Source organism: Nilaparvata lugens, chromosome 10 (genome assembly GCF_014356525.2).
Source record: "Nilaparvata lugens isolate BPH chromosome 10, ASM1435652v1, whole genome shotgun sequence".
NCBI lineage: Eukaryota > Metazoa > Arthropoda > Insecta > Hemiptera > Delphacidae > Nilaparvata > Nilaparvata lugens.
In genome coordinates this window covers 9,997,003-10,016,367 of record NC_052513.1, presented here as the reverse complement: position 1 = coordinate 10,016,367, position 19,365 = coordinate 9,997,003, and the positions used below count along the sequence as shown (strand labels likewise).

The 19,365-nt window shown below is 32.5% G+C and overlaps 1 protein-coding gene across 1 annotated transcript in view; it reads right to left on the bottom strand.

Moving 5' to 3' along the window:
- Positions 1-19,365, bottom strand: part of LOC111044355 (choline kinase alpha) — a 43,739-nt gene that overhangs the window by 8,701 nt on the left and 15,673 nt on the right. Inside the window, exons 2-6 of the mRNA XM_039436617.1 lie at positions 8,823-8,935; positions 8,024-8,240; positions 5,055-5,188; positions 3,889-3,919; positions 2,699-3,043 (exon numbers count right to left, since the gene is read on the bottom strand). Of these exons, the coding sequence (XP_039292551.1) occupies positions 2,699-3,043; positions 3,889-3,919; positions 5,055-5,188; positions 8,024-8,240; positions 8,823-8,935 (840 nt within the window). The remainder of the gene's footprint in view (positions 1-2,698; positions 3,044-3,888; positions 3,920-5,054; positions 5,189-8,023; positions 8,241-8,822; positions 8,936-19,365) is intronic.

Here is a 19,365-nt window from a genome sequence, read left to right as displayed (position 1 = left end):
TTGAATAGAGCAATAGGATAACGCCCAAATATTTATCCAGACAAAAGTATAATTTATTTTTAGATTGAATAAAACACAGATCATATGAATATGATGTGGACATTGATTATTCTAAGATATCTATTATAAGGAATTCTCCCTTGATTCAACATTAGACAAAAAAATAGTCGTTGACATGGGGAAGTGATTCTCACATAATTCGCCAGTTAACTAATTAAGAAAAAAATCATGGACAGTAATGACAAATATTACCAACAAAGTCAAATCCTGTGCGTCGGTATAACAATGGAAATCCAAACTAATTTGATCATTCCCACTTTTATAATAAAAATGCACTCCCTAAATTGAATCAACTCCTACTATATATTTACTGCTTGTGTTTTAATATGTGATTACAAAAATCAAACAAAATCAGCAGCTCAACCGGTTGGGTCCTAGGCATTATTATTTTCATAAAAGAAAACTATAATGGAAAAGAGAATAAATAGTTATGTACACTTACCATGTACATAATTTTGCTAGAAGATTCTTTACACAAAGGAACAATTCACTCATCAAGCATTCGTCAACAATCATACCATTTTTTTCTACAAATCCATTCATACTAGACAACCAATCTCCAAATTTCAAAGTAATTCTGAACTCGATAGATAAAATTAATTTTGGTAACGTTTTAGACAACCACCATCTACCCAATCATCACAAAAGCAGTCAAGAAAACTTTAGAAACCAAATAAAATGTATATCTAAAATTCTCTAAGAAAACAAGAGCCGAAATAAAATAAATGGAGTTAATGAAGAGAAGCACTGGCTGGAGAATTAGGCTAAGAAGCAATCCAGAAGAGAACTTGATAAGTCAATTAACTTTCAGTTTAGCCTAAAGACCTCAATAATTTTTCCATCTGAAGAGACGTACAGTTGAATGATACAGACTTGGAGAGATTCAACTCTTAACAAAAATTATTTGCTCAAAGACAATACAGAAAATGCAAAAGTAGAGCAAAATTATAGAAAATTTGCTGAGCCATTAGCAATAAGAAATGTCTTCTTATTTTTGATCACTCTTGACTTAAGACACCAAGTTCTAATTAGTTTTGTTGATAAGCATGGGTAAGACAGGGCAAAACGAATTAATCGTTCTTTCCTCCAAATTATTTGGATTAGGTAAAACACCTAGGACCATTTGAACGACATATACCAACACTTATAGTCCATGGAAGATTTCTCTTCCTTCACTTTGTACACCATAGGAAATTATTCGATAATAACAGAACAAAGATTGGTTTGGATTTTCTTGACTGCTTTAGTGAAAGATAGATTCAAGTACAAACACAACAGTTATATTCTCTAGAACCTTACAGTCAGGAGCCAACCGAATTGAGCTGATCAAAACAAAAAAAATAAATATGTGTGCAACCTATTTTGCATGAGTTGGATTTTTGTTAGATATGTGTGTCAGTGTGTGTGGATGTTTCAATATCTATGATTTGTAATTTAAATTCTTAGGTGAATTCAAATGATGTGAGCTGAAATAGGTGGATATTTTTGTATCTGTTTAGCTGAATTAAATTCCTCAAAGCCTCAACACTACTTGCTTAATTGCTTTAATTCTAAAACGAGGATGCAATGCTTGAGAAATTGACGAGGATATCATGTGAATTTATTATCAGATAGTATTCGATGATTTTCAACATGCTTGTGTAATTGATTATTTTGTATTACATTCTGAAAATAAAATTGTGTGATTTTTTCAGACTGGAGTTAGTTTGTTAACATTTTTAGGTTCAATGAATTTAAAAATAGTTTTGGTAGATACAGTAGTTTAAGAATGATTTTCACTTCAATAAGACTACAAACGAATGATGTTCTGTGAGTGATGTTTGTTAAATGTGCGAAAATATCCAATTATGATGTGGTGGAGACCAATTGCTAATTTAACACTTGTTAGCCTACACTGTTGATGATAAGTGATCTGCAGTTATAAAACAACACAGAATGTATCGGAAATTTCATGAAATTCTATCAACATAACAAAATATAATAAATAAAGCTTGCACTGAAGTTTACGCTGTGTATACGACGTGCCTGTAAGGGAATACATGTTATTAGCTTAAATTGATCGCAATGAATATTATCACTGGCAAAAAGCATGCAGTCCCCTTATTCTGACCGTTATTGTTTGTGTGATAAAGCTTTCTTGGAAATCAGGCTATCATATATTATATATTTTAAAAAGTTATTTGTCAAAAAAAAAAATAATTACAGTAGGCCTACATATATAATGAGCTACCCACAATTCATTTCTTATTGGACAATACATCAATAAATTATACAGTGAGTTTAATAATAATGAAGACAAAGTGAAGGAGTTAATAAACAATGAAATCAGATAGATTCAAACTGTTGTCAAATCAGTAAGATTTAAATCAAATTTGGAGAAAAATTGAGAGATAGCATCTTTACACTACTTTGTTTGCGTTGATTTAAAAGTTTATAAGTTTGAGGATTTCAATTCGAATTAAACATTATTGATCAAGAAAACTGTATTTGGTATGTTAATGGTATCATAGCCTGGTTACCTAGCTGAATGACACAAGCTATAACTGTCGGAGATTCCTCCTCATTCATGTTACTCGCAATCATCGCACATCCTTCCACATTCATCCGATGGAATTGAATCAAAAAACATCGAACTCACCATCTGCTCATGTGTTGGATAATGATCGCGATGAATACTGAAATTAGGATGCTCTTCCTTAGTATAGTCGTAGGTCCACTCAATGAAATGGTTGGCCAGATCGAAAGCACGGTAATTGTACGAACAGTACTCGAAATCAATCAGAACAATATCTTTGTCGCAATTATTGTTGTTGTTGTCTTCGGCCACCGTGCAATTGCCATTCACTTCATTAGCGTTGTGCTGCTCGGCTTCTGTCAGCTTCAGCAGAATGTTTCCTTCTTGCATGTCGTTGTGACAGAACAGCACAGGCGAACGGATCTTGTGCAGATGGTTTCTGTAAACAACATTGAAAAATATATCAAGTCAATATATCAAGTATTTTAATAGGGCTAATTGAATTGTTAAGGTTGTGCATTCAATAATTTTTTTTTCAAAAAACCTTTTTTTCCTTTTTCTAATCTATTGAACAGGTTATTAGGACATAATCTATGCAATTGAAATATTTTTATTAGCTTCTGTTAGCTAACAATAGGGCTTCAAAAGTCACTTTTTTGAGGCAGATGGTACACATACCCTACAAAAACTACTGGTCAGAAAAATTTGAGAAAAATATGCAAGTCTCCTCTTCAATATATTACGTCAACTTTGTCAACTTACGTCAATTACGTCAACTTTGTTTTTGAAAATCTGAAAAAATTAAATTTTTAAGCATTTCAAACTCCTTTTTCACATTCAATGTTCGTTCTATGGTCGGGCAGCAAGTGAATGCAAGTCTACAGCTGGAGCGATCTAGCGGAATTAGTTTGTCCCTAGAGCTAAGCGCTCGACGTTGATAAATAATAAAGAAATACTTTCATAGTACCCTTTTTTCTAAACATCGTAGAATGTGTAAAATAGTACGGTGTTCAAAATCCATTTAATGCCATATTAGAACAAGAACTATGAAATTACTTCTTTATTAATATTGAATATTGTTAAAAAAATGTTGTCAGAAATGAGAGAAATTCAATTGCATATATATTTTTTCAAAGGATAAAGCCGACATGAGAAATGCTTTGGCTTGTTCATTCGTGAAGGAATGAAAAAGTAAAAGATGACAAGAATAAATCAATCTATTTACTTTGGCTTGAGATTAAAACTAATCAAATGTCTTTTCACGAATGGTGATCTTGTTTTGAGGCTGTGCAACAGACTAAAAAAACTTTTTACTGGCGAGATTCTTCAATGGTCTGTAGCCACCTATGAAAAATAAATAAATAAATTAGTTGGAAACCTTCAAATTCTAAACCCAGAGATTAGACCTATATGAATTGCAGCCATAATAAATTGTAAACCAGCCACTACAATACATCAATAATTATTATTATAATGATAGCTTATATGTTCTAATATTATGATGAACCGGAAACCAAGCAAAATCAATTTACTTTGATTCTAACCTTCCAGTTTACAAAGTTATAGAGAAAATCACTCCAATTTTCAGTTTCAATTTCGAACCTGACAGAATTGTATTATTGAAGTTAACTTATACACAATAAGGTAAAAGACCTTGTAGAGATTGTTCTTACAGTAAATGAATAAATTACAGGTATTGAATCTATTTCATAATAATTGAATATTAATTTAATCTATGGACTGCTTCTTCTATACATTGTGTAATTACAGAGTGTTGAGGTTCTCACACCAAGAGAAAATTAAAATCTGTTCTTTCAACACCTCAACAGAAAATACTCTTTACTCACACTTATTATTCATGAACACTCAACTCAGACTAATCATCTCAACTAGCCTAATACATCTTAATTTTCAAGAAACATAATCAGAGCCTTCGGAAAAACCAAATTGATTGTTGTTAACTATCCCGAAGAATTCTGCTACTACAAATATTGACAACTGGGAGATCGATTCCCAGACTGGCGAATTATTTTTGTATTGTATCTCTCATAGACAGATACCTCCTTGCTGTTCTATTCCTTCTAAAACTTAGGAGTTTTTTGTTCTATTCCTTGCTGTTCTATAGTTTTATTCCTTCTTGCTGTACCTTCAATTTCTTCTTGCTGTTCTCCCAGTTGTTAATATTAGCAGTAGTAGAATCATCTCTTCAAATCTACACAGAAAATTCAACTAATATTTTCGAAAATTTTGTTGAATTGGATTGTATTGAATTTACTGCCAAAAATCACAAATACATATTTTTACAATATAATTACAAGAGTATACATATACAATTTAAATAGACTTAAATTGTAACTTGAGTGTAGCAATAACATCAATTTAATATTTGACACTTGTGTATTGGCAGTGAGTTGCAGTTTCGAATGGAAAATAAATCTATTGTATTGGTTAACATATTATTTAAAAACTGAAAAATTACCTGTCCATGGTGTTCCACAGCCAGCAGGGCTCTTTATTGATTGGAACATTCATTGCATGGACGGCAGCCATTTTCTCAGCTATCATTGGACTCAGCACGCTGTCACTCAGCTCAAATGTCTTCAATGGACGAGCCTACAACAACAACATTTAATTACATCTTGAAAAGTATTCAACATACCATATTGAATGATCATAAAATACTGTAGTTTGGCAGGTAGCAGGCATATCCAAACTAATTGTGTATAATGTGTTTAAAAATGGTGACAATATAAGTAAATAGTTAATTTTCAAGTGGTTCTTTTCAAACTTCACAAAACGCCAACCGATAAAAAAGATACAATTTTTTACCGATAAAATTTTTAATTTATGAAAATAGAAATAATAAATCAGCAAGACTCAAGACAAGGTACTGAGGTTACGGATTTCGAATTCTATAATTTTCAGTTATTTTCAATATTCTTAATTATTTAAATAATTTATAATTACTTAAGGTTACTTGATTTATAATTGATGTAGTATTTTTAATTATTCTAGACTTATATATTGTATTATTAGATTCTCCATAATGTGATTTTATTTTTAGAGATACTTTATAGTTTCCAATTTGATAGTTACCTTTTTTGTGAAAAGACATTTGTCTATAAATTATTGAAGAGTTATTGTGTTTAATAATATATTTTTAAAAATAGAACTTTCTTGATTTGTGTTGAGTTAAAATGAATTTCTACATAGTATAGAATCTATGTGACCTATAGAATCTAGACGATATTTATATTTTCAAGCATGAACGCAATTATTTTGCAGCGCAATTTGTAAACTTAGCTACATTCAACTGTCATTACACGTGCTCCAACAATCGTAACAGACAACCTTCAATCTCTTAAACTGAACACTTAGCGTAAATGAAGTCAATACTAGGCGTTTCAGTCATTCAACTTTCCACAGCTTCAAGGCTGAACGTTTTCAAGTGATCAAGGGAGATAAATCAAGTGAATTGGATCTCTAGTCGGAATTATCTCTAAGTGGAGAATCCTAGTCGTTTCTCTCGTTTATTGACGTCATTTTCCATAATTTATTACACTTATGCATTGTTTTAACGTCTAGAATACAAACTCTATTCGTGAAAGGCATTACTATGGAATTATTTACACAGTTGAATGTGGGTGCACGCTCCAAGAAAAGACGCAGATAGAATTGTTATTCGTCGACTAATTGTTTGCATTATGCAGTCTCGAATAAGCAGCAACAGTTTAGAGCTTCACTTTATCAGGAACTGAATTTGCATACTTGTAGATTTCTAGTTGTTATTGCAATTCACGATTCTCCCATGACCTTGCAATGATATCCTAAACTGATACTGTACTTCCATTACAAATAATCTACAGATATTATTCAAATAGTCAAGGAATATGTGTAATGCAAAAAGGGCCAGGGTTACCTTGAGAAGATGACGAACTCGTAAATATCGTTTAAATGAAGTTATATTTTTTATGTATTGAATGAATGAACATAAATAATTCATAGTAAATGCAATGATATTCATTATAATTTTTTGTCATGGGTTTCACTAACAGCTATCGAATATCTGATCTATGCAACTGAAAAAATCAAAATGTTTCGATAAATAATGTCAGTAGAAGTGATACGATAGACAAATTTAGAACAGTTTCCTGCCTAAAATATTGGCATGATTCCATGTCAAACAATTTTCAACAGAAATTCAGAAAAATCTGTTTCTCTTAAAGTACAGTAACAGAATCTTGGATGACATTATTTACAAACTAGACTGTAGAAAACTCATTAATTGGAAAAGGTTACATTTGTGACAAAATTACTCTCAGACTACAATTTGTTACACTACATTAGTATCTGAGGAGAATTATTGTAATGCATGTGCCGCTAATGTCTTTTGACTGACTGAGAATGACCTTTAATGATAACTTTTGCCATTCTAACATACAGAATGTTAATGAAATGTTGATGGAAATTATTACTCAATGACATATTGCCATTTTTCAACAGTAATTCAATTGTTTTTCCACGTATTTATTGGAAATATTACAGTATTTTTTATTTAAAACGCAATTTATTCATAAAACAACTTCAATTATCGACTCAAAAAATATAGTTAAAAATTTGCAACACTAATTCAATTGCTTTTCGTAGAATTTGTTTAAAATATTACAACCTTTCCTCGTTTCTTAAAAACACAATTTCTTCATCAATGATTGAAAAAAATTAATATGAGAATGTATCATTCAAATATTGTGTCATGAAAATTGACACAAAGTCAATAAATTAAAAAGTCGATAAATTAAACAAATACTGCTACAGTGTGATTCATTCGCTTCAAACTGGTAGCATTTCTTGCGAATAGCAACAATTCTTTGTGAAATAACTAGCAGGTAACCCGTGCTCCGCAAGGGTCTATTTTAAAACTTTACAAAATGAAAACTTGACGCACGCTAATGAAATCTTGAAGAATTGAAAATAACCATCCTCGGTTAATTAAGAGTCTTTATGCAAAATTTCAAGTCAATCAGTCCATTAGTTGAGACGTGATGATGCGTCAAACATAATTTTCCTATCCTAGGACTGTATAGAACTGTATAAGCCAGTTCTTCCCTTTATTATAGTATAGATTATGAAGCATTGCTTCCCAGTCGCAGTCCATCAATGCTGGCAGCTTCAAGTAAATCTCGCTGTAGGAAAGAAAGCTACCGTTTGATATTTGATATAACTTCCGACTTGGTGTAACACTTGCAAAATGGAGAGTAAAATGTATTTCAAGCTTTCTCCAAAAAAGTTAAACTCAAATTTAAGTTTAAACCATCAGCTGACACAATCGAAACACATTATAATGAATGCAACCATGCATTGATTGAACGGGTTTAATATACAAATAAACTTTGGAGAAAGTGACCCTTAGAGTATAATCTATGTACTGGAGATGATAATACAGCTTACCGGAATATACTCCTCAATCCGGCCACCAGGAAAGATGCCGTGCAACCTCGGGCCCAATCTTCTTTCGGACAGCAGCGTGAAAATGACCGAGTCAGTGATGAGACTCTCAATGGCTCGCTCGCCGTGAGTCTGCCCGTAGAACCGAAGCAACACCTGACTCGGCTCAGCGTTTTCCTTCTGCAGCTTCACGTGGTACAGGTAGTTACTCAGTCCACCACTGCGAAATATATGAAAAAATGACCCTTATAAAATAGTATTAGGCACCAAATACCTATTTATCCAAGTAAAATCTACTAGAAATACCTTTATAAAATAGTATGTATTTTATTGGCAAAATAGCAATTGTTGCACAAACACTATCTGGACCATTTATGAGAAAAATGGTAGTTAATTCTTGATTTCTGTTGTGCACATTATTTTGATGGATAAATAAAATAATTTATTTATTCATTTATCATCGTGCTGGGTTGCAGTAATAGCTTAACAGTTCAATTTATTCAACTTTCAATTACCAACCAGTTTGGTCTAATGGTTTGGGCGTCACATAATTCAGTCTGTTAGCACTGCCTTGTTCGTTGGTTCGAATACCGCTGGTGTCATGGACGTTTGATCATCTTATCAAATCACCCATTTTTACGCAATTTCCATTAACCACGCAAAGGCAAAAATCGTATATGGGTACTACCCGCAGTAAAAAACATCAATATAAAAAATGTAAGATCCAAGTGCAAAAATTATAATCAACATACTAATATGATGTTTTGTAAGCATTATAATTATAAGTGGTCCTGTCACCTACCTAATTCTTTTCAGAACAATATCATTTTTGGTGATTTTCTTCCATGGGCCATGGAGGTATCCTCGGCAAATTCTCACAGCCATGTCCAACATTTCAGATTTCTCACCAATCATCTGCAAAAAATAAATTTGGATAATATTGTGTGTCACATTTATCTCCTGAAAAGGAAAGTAGACTCAGATATTCAAAATACAAAATATCTGAACCAATACAAATACAAATTTATCTTGAAAATATCTGAACAATTTATTGATGCAAAAATAACATTCCACAAATTCAGTTAGGAAAGAAGTACAGTAATATGAATAGGAATTTGATTAGCTTACTTCAAATTTTTAAAACGTGAGGTCGGTTAATAAGAGAAGTCCACTACAGATTTTCAATGGAGTCAAAGTAACACTGTCTTAACGAATAATACAGTTAATTCAAGGTGCTTTCTCTGATTGGGGAGAGCAAGCAATTATCTTATCAAATGTTACACTTCAAATTAAACTGATTATTTGATTAAGATGAAGTACTAGCAAACCTTAAGAGGAAAAAACTTGGAGAGGAAAAATTATAAAAAGCCAGACATATTTGGATGAGCATGCTCAAGATAAATCTCTTATCATTGAAAATGCCAACACATGCTAGGCAATTTGACATTGGATCATAACTGAACTTAATTCATGTATAAAAACGTGAAGCCAATTTATTCAATTGCATTCTCAAGATTTATTTGACAATTTTATCGGTTGACAATATATAGATTATATTTATGAGTGCTGTTTCCTCTCACAAATGTTTAGTTCAGAGATTTAGAAAAAAATATTTACATGAATCTATTGCTAATATAATAACTTGCTAGTAAGTTAGTAAGAATATCTAATGTAAGATCGAAGTGCGCTCTTTTATTATACTATTACTGTATCAATACTTGAAAAGTTTATTGTGGGAATTATTATTTAAAAGGAATAAAACAATAATTATAATGTGTTTCTTTTTTAAGAGGAACACCATGTGAATCTTGATGCATCAATATTTTTTATCGAATATTATGATTGATAAAATAAATCGATGAGGAAAAAACATTTGAGCCTACTAGACTAATTTGCTAGAGTATTAATCAGCTAGTTCCAAGTTCCACCATCACAATAAATAATAAACATGATTTCAGATCAAACATACTTATGTGACTGATATTTGAAACAAGTTGGAGGGTTGGTTGAAAGGCAGATTTCATGTTACTAATGGAGCATCGTGCGTTATCAGTGTAAAAAACCCTAAAATGAAACCCTAAAGCCATAGTCAATTGTGATGAGTATAATCTTAATAAAATCGAATAAAGCATAAACTTGGTTATAATAACCAACATAAGAGATCAATTCATTCATTCTTAACGCACCTTATCGCTGAGTAACAATTTATTGTAAAGTTATGCAATGCTATTTGGCACAATACCTAGCAACATGTTCAACATTATCAATGTGTCCATAACTTCAAAACATAATTTAATACTATACAAATGATACGAGTTCATTCATAATAATTATGCACATTAGTATAGCAGTAATCATCAAAGATGAGAATAGCATAATAAATAATAGTAATATTGAAATTGGTGTGATTCATAATGATGATTAAAGATTAATCAGAAAACTCTATGGGAGTAAAATTCAAAGATTTGACAGTGGGAACCAATGAGGAAAAACAAGCTGATATTAGACTATGTAAGGTTGAACAATGTGTTTTGAACGGATTTATGATTGAACCGGGTCAAATAGCGGTCAATCATGATAAGGTAAAAAAGGAAATTTCCATCAATTAATTTGACACTATGTTGATATTATGCATATGAAAATACCAAGCCGTAACATTATTTTATTGAAACTCCAAAGTCCAATTATATCCTTACAAAAAAAAAATGGGAGTTCTAAAAGATTTCTATTATTATTTCGTTACCCGAAAATCATCAAAGTATGTTATTTATACTTCATTTTGCATACATAATCAAAACATGATATTTAATATTGTTCCATTCAACAATTATTAAAATTTATCGACAGCTAAAAATGGATGAAATTTGGTGCTTTTACTACATCACAGCGAAAATCCAGAATGAATTGAAATATTTTACAACGGTTTCAACTCATTGGGCATACGAATTTTTCAGAACATAGAATTATTAGGCCTATCTTCCTTTCTATCAATTATTTCTCTACCGTAAGATTTTTTTCATTAAATTTCTATTGATTTAAGTATGCGAGTATTGGATGCAAGTTCTAGGAAATATTATGTAAATTTATTTGAGCATTATAGGAAATCGTCTAGAAATTCAAATGGGCTACGCCTCTCTATTGAGCTTGCTGAATACATTATTTTATCTATCAAAGGCAGAAAATCAAAATATAGGGATTAGATGTACAGAAACTAAAAATAAAAATTCAATGATTAAGTACGTAATCGACGAACATGCCGATAAAGCAGAAATACAGTAATCCATGAGAGGCGACCGACCGACCTATTGATCCAATACCAAGATATAAAAAAGACACAAATTCTACGATAGGAGCATTCAAATACCAAACATTTCAAAGTTATCTCAATTAGTATCAAGTACTAACATAAAACACAATCGGCTCAATGTTTACAAATCACTATCAGAGCCAGATAAACAGATGACGTAAAACTTGTGCTATGACGCAATCTCCAGAACGATTCACAGAATACTGAGCTCGCTCTGTTTAGTGGACACGTAGCCAACAATATCGAACACCAGCGGAGAATAAGAGTGGGGGTATTCCAAGGGATGGAGGGGATGATAAAGGGTTGAGAGCTCGAGGAAATGGAGGGGAGGTTCCAAGGGATGATGGAGGTTAGAGAAGTTTGAGGGGTGGAAAGAGGTTTCGAAGGGATGAAAAGGGTTTTCCACCGCGTCAAAACAACCCCTACTCATTCCCGGGGGCAAAATACGCAGCAATTTCGAAATGCGACGTCACGGTTCTATTATCAATGACGTAGAAAGGTTTGCGATACGCAATACCTTCAAGACAACGCCCTTAAAACGGGTTTCAACAAAATTTGGAAAGAAAAAGGTGCGATGTACCCGATGCGTCACAATAAGACTTTTAGTTGAACAATTTTCAACATATTGATAGTTATAAAATTTCAACAATTAATAAACTTCACTCTGTATTTTTTCAACTTCTGTAACTTACGGAATTATGGAAAATGTTTTACTATTATTTAAAGTTATTTGACATTTGACTAATCAGATAAAATATGAGGGGAACCTAAACCTGGGAAGCAGACCATTCAATTTTGAAAAGATATCCGATAAACATATTTTATTTATTATTTATATCCGATATCCTCTATTGGATTGTGATCTCCTGATAACGTAAACATAAAGGTTTTGAAGCATGAATAACAACCGAAGAATAAACTTAGATTAAGAACCTCAGAATAAGAGCCGATTTCCAGAAGTAAATCATAAACTCTTCAAGTGGAAATTCTTCTAAGCACATCAACGTTCCTAGAAGACGTAATGATAAATTAATAAAATCACAGAACGAGGGAAATTATCCAGCGAGCTATTATAATCCAATATCTGGTCTTATTGCTCTGAGAACATTTCTATTTAAAACTGAATCAATTAGTGGAAAAAGAATTGTTCAATCAAATGACTCAATAATTGACCTCAGTAGTTTTATGTAGTACACAAGTTTGATAACGTGATAGATTGTTGCATTTTTTCAGTTTAAGATCTATTCTATTCGTTTGAATTTGAGAGAAATTGGTAAAGTTCTGGAGATTGCAGTTACAAAAATAATTGATCACACAAGTTATCATTGATGATCGTGAAAAAATGCTGCAAGATAAATCAATATTGATGAGCATGTTGGAAAAAAGTAGGTTTCCTATTTGAACATGAATGTAAGAATTTATTGAATAATTTCCAGCATTTATTGAACCTTATCTTACACAATGGGAGAGTGACACTTGAAAGCTCCTTTGAATGCATTCATTGTTGTCTGGGTATTGTGTTGGCAATCAATCTATTGAATTTATTCAATTTGATAAATAAAATCACGTGATGTGCGCATGCGCTCTGCTGGAGTCTCGCACCGAGCTGAATAATCAATAACCAGCGTATTGGCTTCAATTGCAGTATTATTCCATGTTACGTAATCTCTTAAAATATCACTATGTATATTGGTATAATTTCATTTTCACGTGACAATAAATTATCAATATTTGTATGAACAATATATGTGACGATTCATTTGTATATTTGTACGGTACATCCATTTTATTTTTGAACAAATATTACAATCTTGTTGACATAGGTGAGCTGATTTTTCTTGTTTTTGAAACTTAATAGATTAATGCATTTTGTTCTCGTTGTTAACACAAATGATTACTTTATGCAACTCAAAAACAAACAGCATAAATACAAAATTGAGATCAATGTGCACCTCTATAAAGAAAAGCGAATCGTTCTTTCTTCAAGGGTAAACGGTCCTGTAAATCCTTGAGAAAGTACCATTTAGATAAGAATCACAATAAAACAGGATACTATCCTGAGGAGGGAGAAGAAATAAGCTAATTAAATATCACAGCTGATTAAATAGCATTGTTAACAGTAGATTGCTAACACTGTTAATAAGTTGACAAGTAAGAGATAGAATAAATGAGTTTTGGACGTGAGGCAAATAATTGACTAATTTGTTGCAAGGTTACAAGACCTTATTGGTTGTTCGAAGGGGATGTCTATAAAGTGTACAATTCAAGTGCGAACAAGGCGTTTTTTAGAAATGAGTATTTTCAAAAACATAGAAATGAAATGCATTTTGAGATGCATAGGTTTACATTCAACCATGACATTATGAAGAATGGATGATTAAATGAAATAATGGAGAGCTACCTTTTTTAAAATAGCCTACCTCAATTTTCTCTATCAACGAGTTATACTTATATCCCAAAAGAAGAAACTTTTCACTGAAACTTGCTACTTCAGAATGAAGTCTTTTTCACCGAGGCTGCACTTTTATATTCTTTCCTCCATCACTTTAGCAGGTTTATGAATAAGATTGAATAAAAAAATGAGCCCATAATGCGAAATTAATGTCACGACACCATGCTTCCTCACACGAAAATAAATCAGTGGATTTGATGCCTACTCTTTTTCATAATCAATCGAGTCATCACCCTCTCGATGACGCAATTTTAGCAAAAATTCTATTTTTGTGCAGTAGTTCATCTTATATTCATCAGTTAGACTACAATTTTACCTCCTCATACATTCCGAGAGACTTTCCATAAAGAACCTTCCATTTGAAGCCGTTTAAAAATAGAATATCCATGAATAAATATTATTTAGGTAGAGCAAAATCTCTATTCGTTGGCATTACAACGATGACGTCATAAGACAATTTTGGAGTAACGTTGGACAATACAGTTTGAGGCGAAATGGGGAAAGGAAATCATTACCATTGCCACTACTATGCAAGTTCAACATGAAAATGCTTGGAGAAGAATGAGTGAACGAAATAACCATCGAATCCAAGAATAGATCTTTCGTGATGCATGATAGATTCAGAATGACGTCACTAGACCCAATGCAAGGCACGATACATTTCATGAGCAAGCTGGAATAATTTTGTGGAAGCTGAATAAATTTGTTAGAACTGAGGAACTGGAAACAATACCTTGCTACACTATAGAGTAAATAACAATGTACAAGGATAAGATATCTGGAAGTAGAAAATCGGTTTACCCTTTTTTAAACTTTTATTCACACCATGTTTCAACATATTAATGCCATTTCCAAGTGAGTGTAGCTCTCATCAAAAAGTTAATAAGACTAGAATACCCTCCCTAAATAATAAGGATAGATAGATAAATGTCTTTTATTTAACATTACAAGTGATGTGGGCGAAGTTGAGGCACTTAACCCACGTGAGATAGTATTTTAGAATTTTTCGGAAATAGGCCTACCAGAAACTAACTAGAGAATTTTAATTGTATAGAAACTGTTTTCAAATATTAAAGTAAGTGAGCAAGCACTGTCTCAGGAAAGAAGAAATGGAAGTATCTTATTTATCTATAAAATGGCTTCAGTTGGTGGAAGTTGCTTCACGTATAACCAACCGATTATCCACAAGTTTTGGGAAAAATGGCACCCACCACACCGGTGTCGGTGTATTATATTCTGTTGAATAGCAATGAAGTATAAAGAAAATAGGTAATTTATTTTTCCTACAGTTACGTTGAAAAGTGGCCATTGCTGCACTGATTACAGGACGCAAAGAATCACTTTTCCGCTCTAGTGCGGGAAAAATTTTTCTGCACTCCAGATTTGCAACATGGCAACGCAAAATACTTAGTAGGTTATATGGAGCAACAGTGCAGCAAAATCAAAATGAAGTTGGTAACAGTGACTGCTGTGGCTGCTATAGTGAGCAGAGGTGCAACGAAGCACAACGCGCTAATTATTATTAATTATATATTATAACCAAGGACAACGAGGACTTTAGGATTTTAGGATTAAGGTTTTTATCAATAATAAAATTACACAGAAAAACATTTGATGCATTTCAGGCAATTTTACCCATAATTACCCACTTTTCATATTCAATGGTAACTGTAGGAAAAACTTAATGTGAAATACGTGCGCAAAGTTCCTCTGCTGCACTCAAGAAACCATTCCGCCCTCGCCTTTTCTTTCGGTGTAGCAAACTGACACTTTGCGCACTAGTTGCACAAATAACCATCGAATCCAAGAATAGATCTTTCGTGATGCATGATAGATTCAGAATGACGTCACTAGACCCAATGCAAGGCACGATACATTTCATGAGCAAGCTGGAATAATTTTGTGGAAGCTGAATAAATTTGTTAGAACTGAGGAACTGGAAACAATACCTTGCTACACTATAGAGTAAATAACAATGTACAAGGATAAGATATCTGGAAGTAGAAAATCGGTTTACCCTTTTTTAAACTTTTATTCACACCATGTTTCAACATATTAATGCCATTTCTAAGTGAGTGTAGCTCTCATCAAAAAGTTAATAAGACTAGAATAGAATGACTGCCTTTATTTTTAACCTAGGAGGGAGAAGTTAGGGCGCAGTCGGCCCTCTCTTACACTTAACCCTCCCTAAATAATAAGGATAGATCATAGATAGATAGATAAATGTCTTTTATTTAACATTACAAGTGATGTGGGCGAAGTTGAGGCACTTAACTCTTAACCCACGTGAGATAGTATTTTAGAATTTTTCGGAAATACCAGAAACTAACTAGAGAATTTTAATTGTATAGAAACTGTTTTCAAATATTAGTAAGTGAGCAAGCACTGTCTCAGGAAAGAAGAAATGGAAGTATCTTATTTATCTATAAAATGGCTTCAGTTGGTGGAAGTTGCTTCACGTATAACCAACCGATTATCCACAAGTTTTGGGAAAAATGGCACCCACCACACCGGTGTCGGTGTATTATATTCTGTTGAATAGCAATGAAGTAGAAAGAAAATAGGTAATTTATTTTATCAAATGTGATACTGTCGGAGAAAACAACAGTAACTCGCAATAACTTCAATGAAGCCTTGTACACACTACTGCGGTTCGCATGACTGGGACGGGAGCGAGAGAATTTTTAACCCGTGATTAAATGGTTGAAATCGTCGTCATAGCCTGCATGCGAATCGCACTGATGTGTAGGCCTACAAGCCTTTATGAAAACTAAAACAATGTTTCAATTCCTATTTGAATAGATTGGGGTGAGTAGAAATTTAAGATATGAATTATTAATTTAGAAGCTCAATATTGATGGACTGAATTGAAGCACCTGACGTGTTCAAAAGGGATTGATGACTACAAGGACAGAAAGTACGAAATGTAACTGTTTACAGCTACGTTGAATGGCTTCGAAGAATCTTAACCTATTTGTTTTCGGTTTAAACTTTATACGCAGTAGCCAAAGGTATGAGAAACATTATTCACGCTTTCCATAATAGTGAGGAATTACAGTTAGAATGTGAGAGTAAATTGCTACGGTAGTTGTTAGACACGTTTCTATCCAGCGAGAGTGACAGAGAGGAGAGATATAGAAAAGTATGAAGCAGGTGAACAAAAGTAGAACACAGGGAGATAGGTAACACCTACCAACTATTTGCTTCAATATCACTCGTCTTTTTTACAATTTCTCATCCACAGTTACCCACCAGGGACTTTTAGACTGGCTGTCCAAAGGATTTATTTTGGACCGATCGTTCGGTACATCAGCCGATCATTGATCGATCATTGAGCGACTCATGGTCGCTCATTAATGAATTTATTTGTTAGAAGATCATTCGATTGGGTTCGGTCAGTTAGGATGAGAACAGATCTTGACCCTGCTTTAGCTTTCCAAGTCCAAGTAAATGAATATGAAGAGCTTAAGTGAATTCTCACTAAACTCATGTATGCTCTAAGGACTGTATTATTTCCGAGTAGGGTACATGTTGTCAAGCTTTATTACTTACTCAAAAATTATCCATGACCCAAAGCCGGTACAAAATTGAAGAACTGTTTTAAATTAATAATATTCTACATTGATTCGGCATGTACAGGTGTTTCAGAGAAACGAAACATTTTGAAAGTTGAATAATTTCAAGAAAAACAAATCCTTAAATAAAGTTTTTCATATCATTTAATAGTAAAAATGATAACATTTTAGAAAAAATACGGTAATATTTATTTTTTGAAGAAAGGTCATCTGCAACAACGGAAGAATTGAAAGCCAAGATTCGAGAAGCGATACCAGTAATTCCAGTTATGTAATGTTACGTCAAACCATGGACAATGTGACGGAGAGACTACAGGAATGTTTGCGTAGAAAATGAACATACCTGCAAGATGTAATCTTCAAAAAAAAAAATTGTTTCTGTATTTATCCTAAAATGGCATTATTTTTACTATTAAATGATATGAAAAACTTTAGTTAAAGATTTGTTTTTTTCTTGAAATAATTCAACTTTTAAAATTTCCCGTTTCTCTGAAACACCCTGTAGTTGATTCATTTAGTTTTACCGAAACTGCAAATTTCCTATTTCCTACTTCTGTATATTTATATGGTGTTGGTGGATCAGATCATGATGACAATAATAGTGATTTTGTATTCAAATTTTCCAAGTATGAGTGCAATATTTCTTAAGTTTCTTATTCATTGTGATACATTAAAAGTATTAAGTCAACCTTCAAAATTCAAAATCTTCAAATCATTATTCCTGAACCAAAAATCAAGTGACGAAGCAGTGTGTGATATTATAGCCTCAACCTTTAGACAACATTAACATTTTATCAAAATTTTTGGAGAGAAATAGTACAGGCTCAGCCTAGTTTTTCCTTCAATGTCATAATTATATTATGATTGTAGTATTTTGTACAATAAATGAATAAATAAATAAATAATAGTAGAGATGAATATAGTACTTCTCTTCTCTCAATATTATGTTGCAATACTGGAATGAGATCAGTCTAGTTGGTCCTGATCTGAACATGAAAACAACATAAATGATGAGCACTATTGTATCTTGAGCTCATAAATATGGAATACAGGTAGATTGTGATATGAATACAAATTACACGTGTCAACGAGACACCAGTAGTTGAAGATGTGGATTTATTACGCATCAACATCACGTATGGAGAGCATGGAGCAATAATCAATCAGGCTGTGACCTTGCTTAGGAAGTGCCTACATGAAACTGGATGTCCTCTGAGAATGGGTAGAATAATTACTACGCAGATGGTAAGTGAAGTAAGGAAAATATCAGTAATCAAATATGGATGGATTTGAAAAAATGTGCAAGTATATTGCACAATTCACTGATTGCACAGTGCATTGCTCAATTCCAGATATCAAATTATTTTTACAGAATCTGGTTTGTCAATTTCAAATATATGATTTAATTCAAAACAGAATATTATCATTTATTTTTTTAGTTTTACAAGAATAAATTTTTTACGAATATTTTTACAGTACAGTGCAAGGAATAGGCCTAATTAAGAAGCGTAAGAAGCAGCAAAAATAATTAATTTATGCCACTCTTCAAGACATAATAATATTACAAGAATTATTATCCTATGGGAATTACTGGAGGGCAATCCCCCTCCCCCCACCAAGTGACTGATCAGGGAATGCCTCCTACATATAGGTGCTACCAAGGTACAGCGGTATTCATCAATCAAAGTAATTTTGTAGCTTTACTCATTAGAAGGCTTTTAGTTTAGGAGAGACAGAACTGAGATAGAAGCGAAGAAAAAAAATTATTCACTGAGATTAATGCAAAGACCAATAATATAGACTAGCAATATGAGACATAGGAGAGATTTTTAAGTATCAATCTTCAATGAAATAAAATCTTGGGAAGGATGACATGGAATGACCTGTTTTTCATTTCTGAATATTGTATTTTTTTGCCTCATTCAGTAAATGAATAACTCGTCTGATAAAGTTATAATTTTAAAAATAAATAAAATTACAGAGCCATTAATGTATTTGGAAACAAATATTG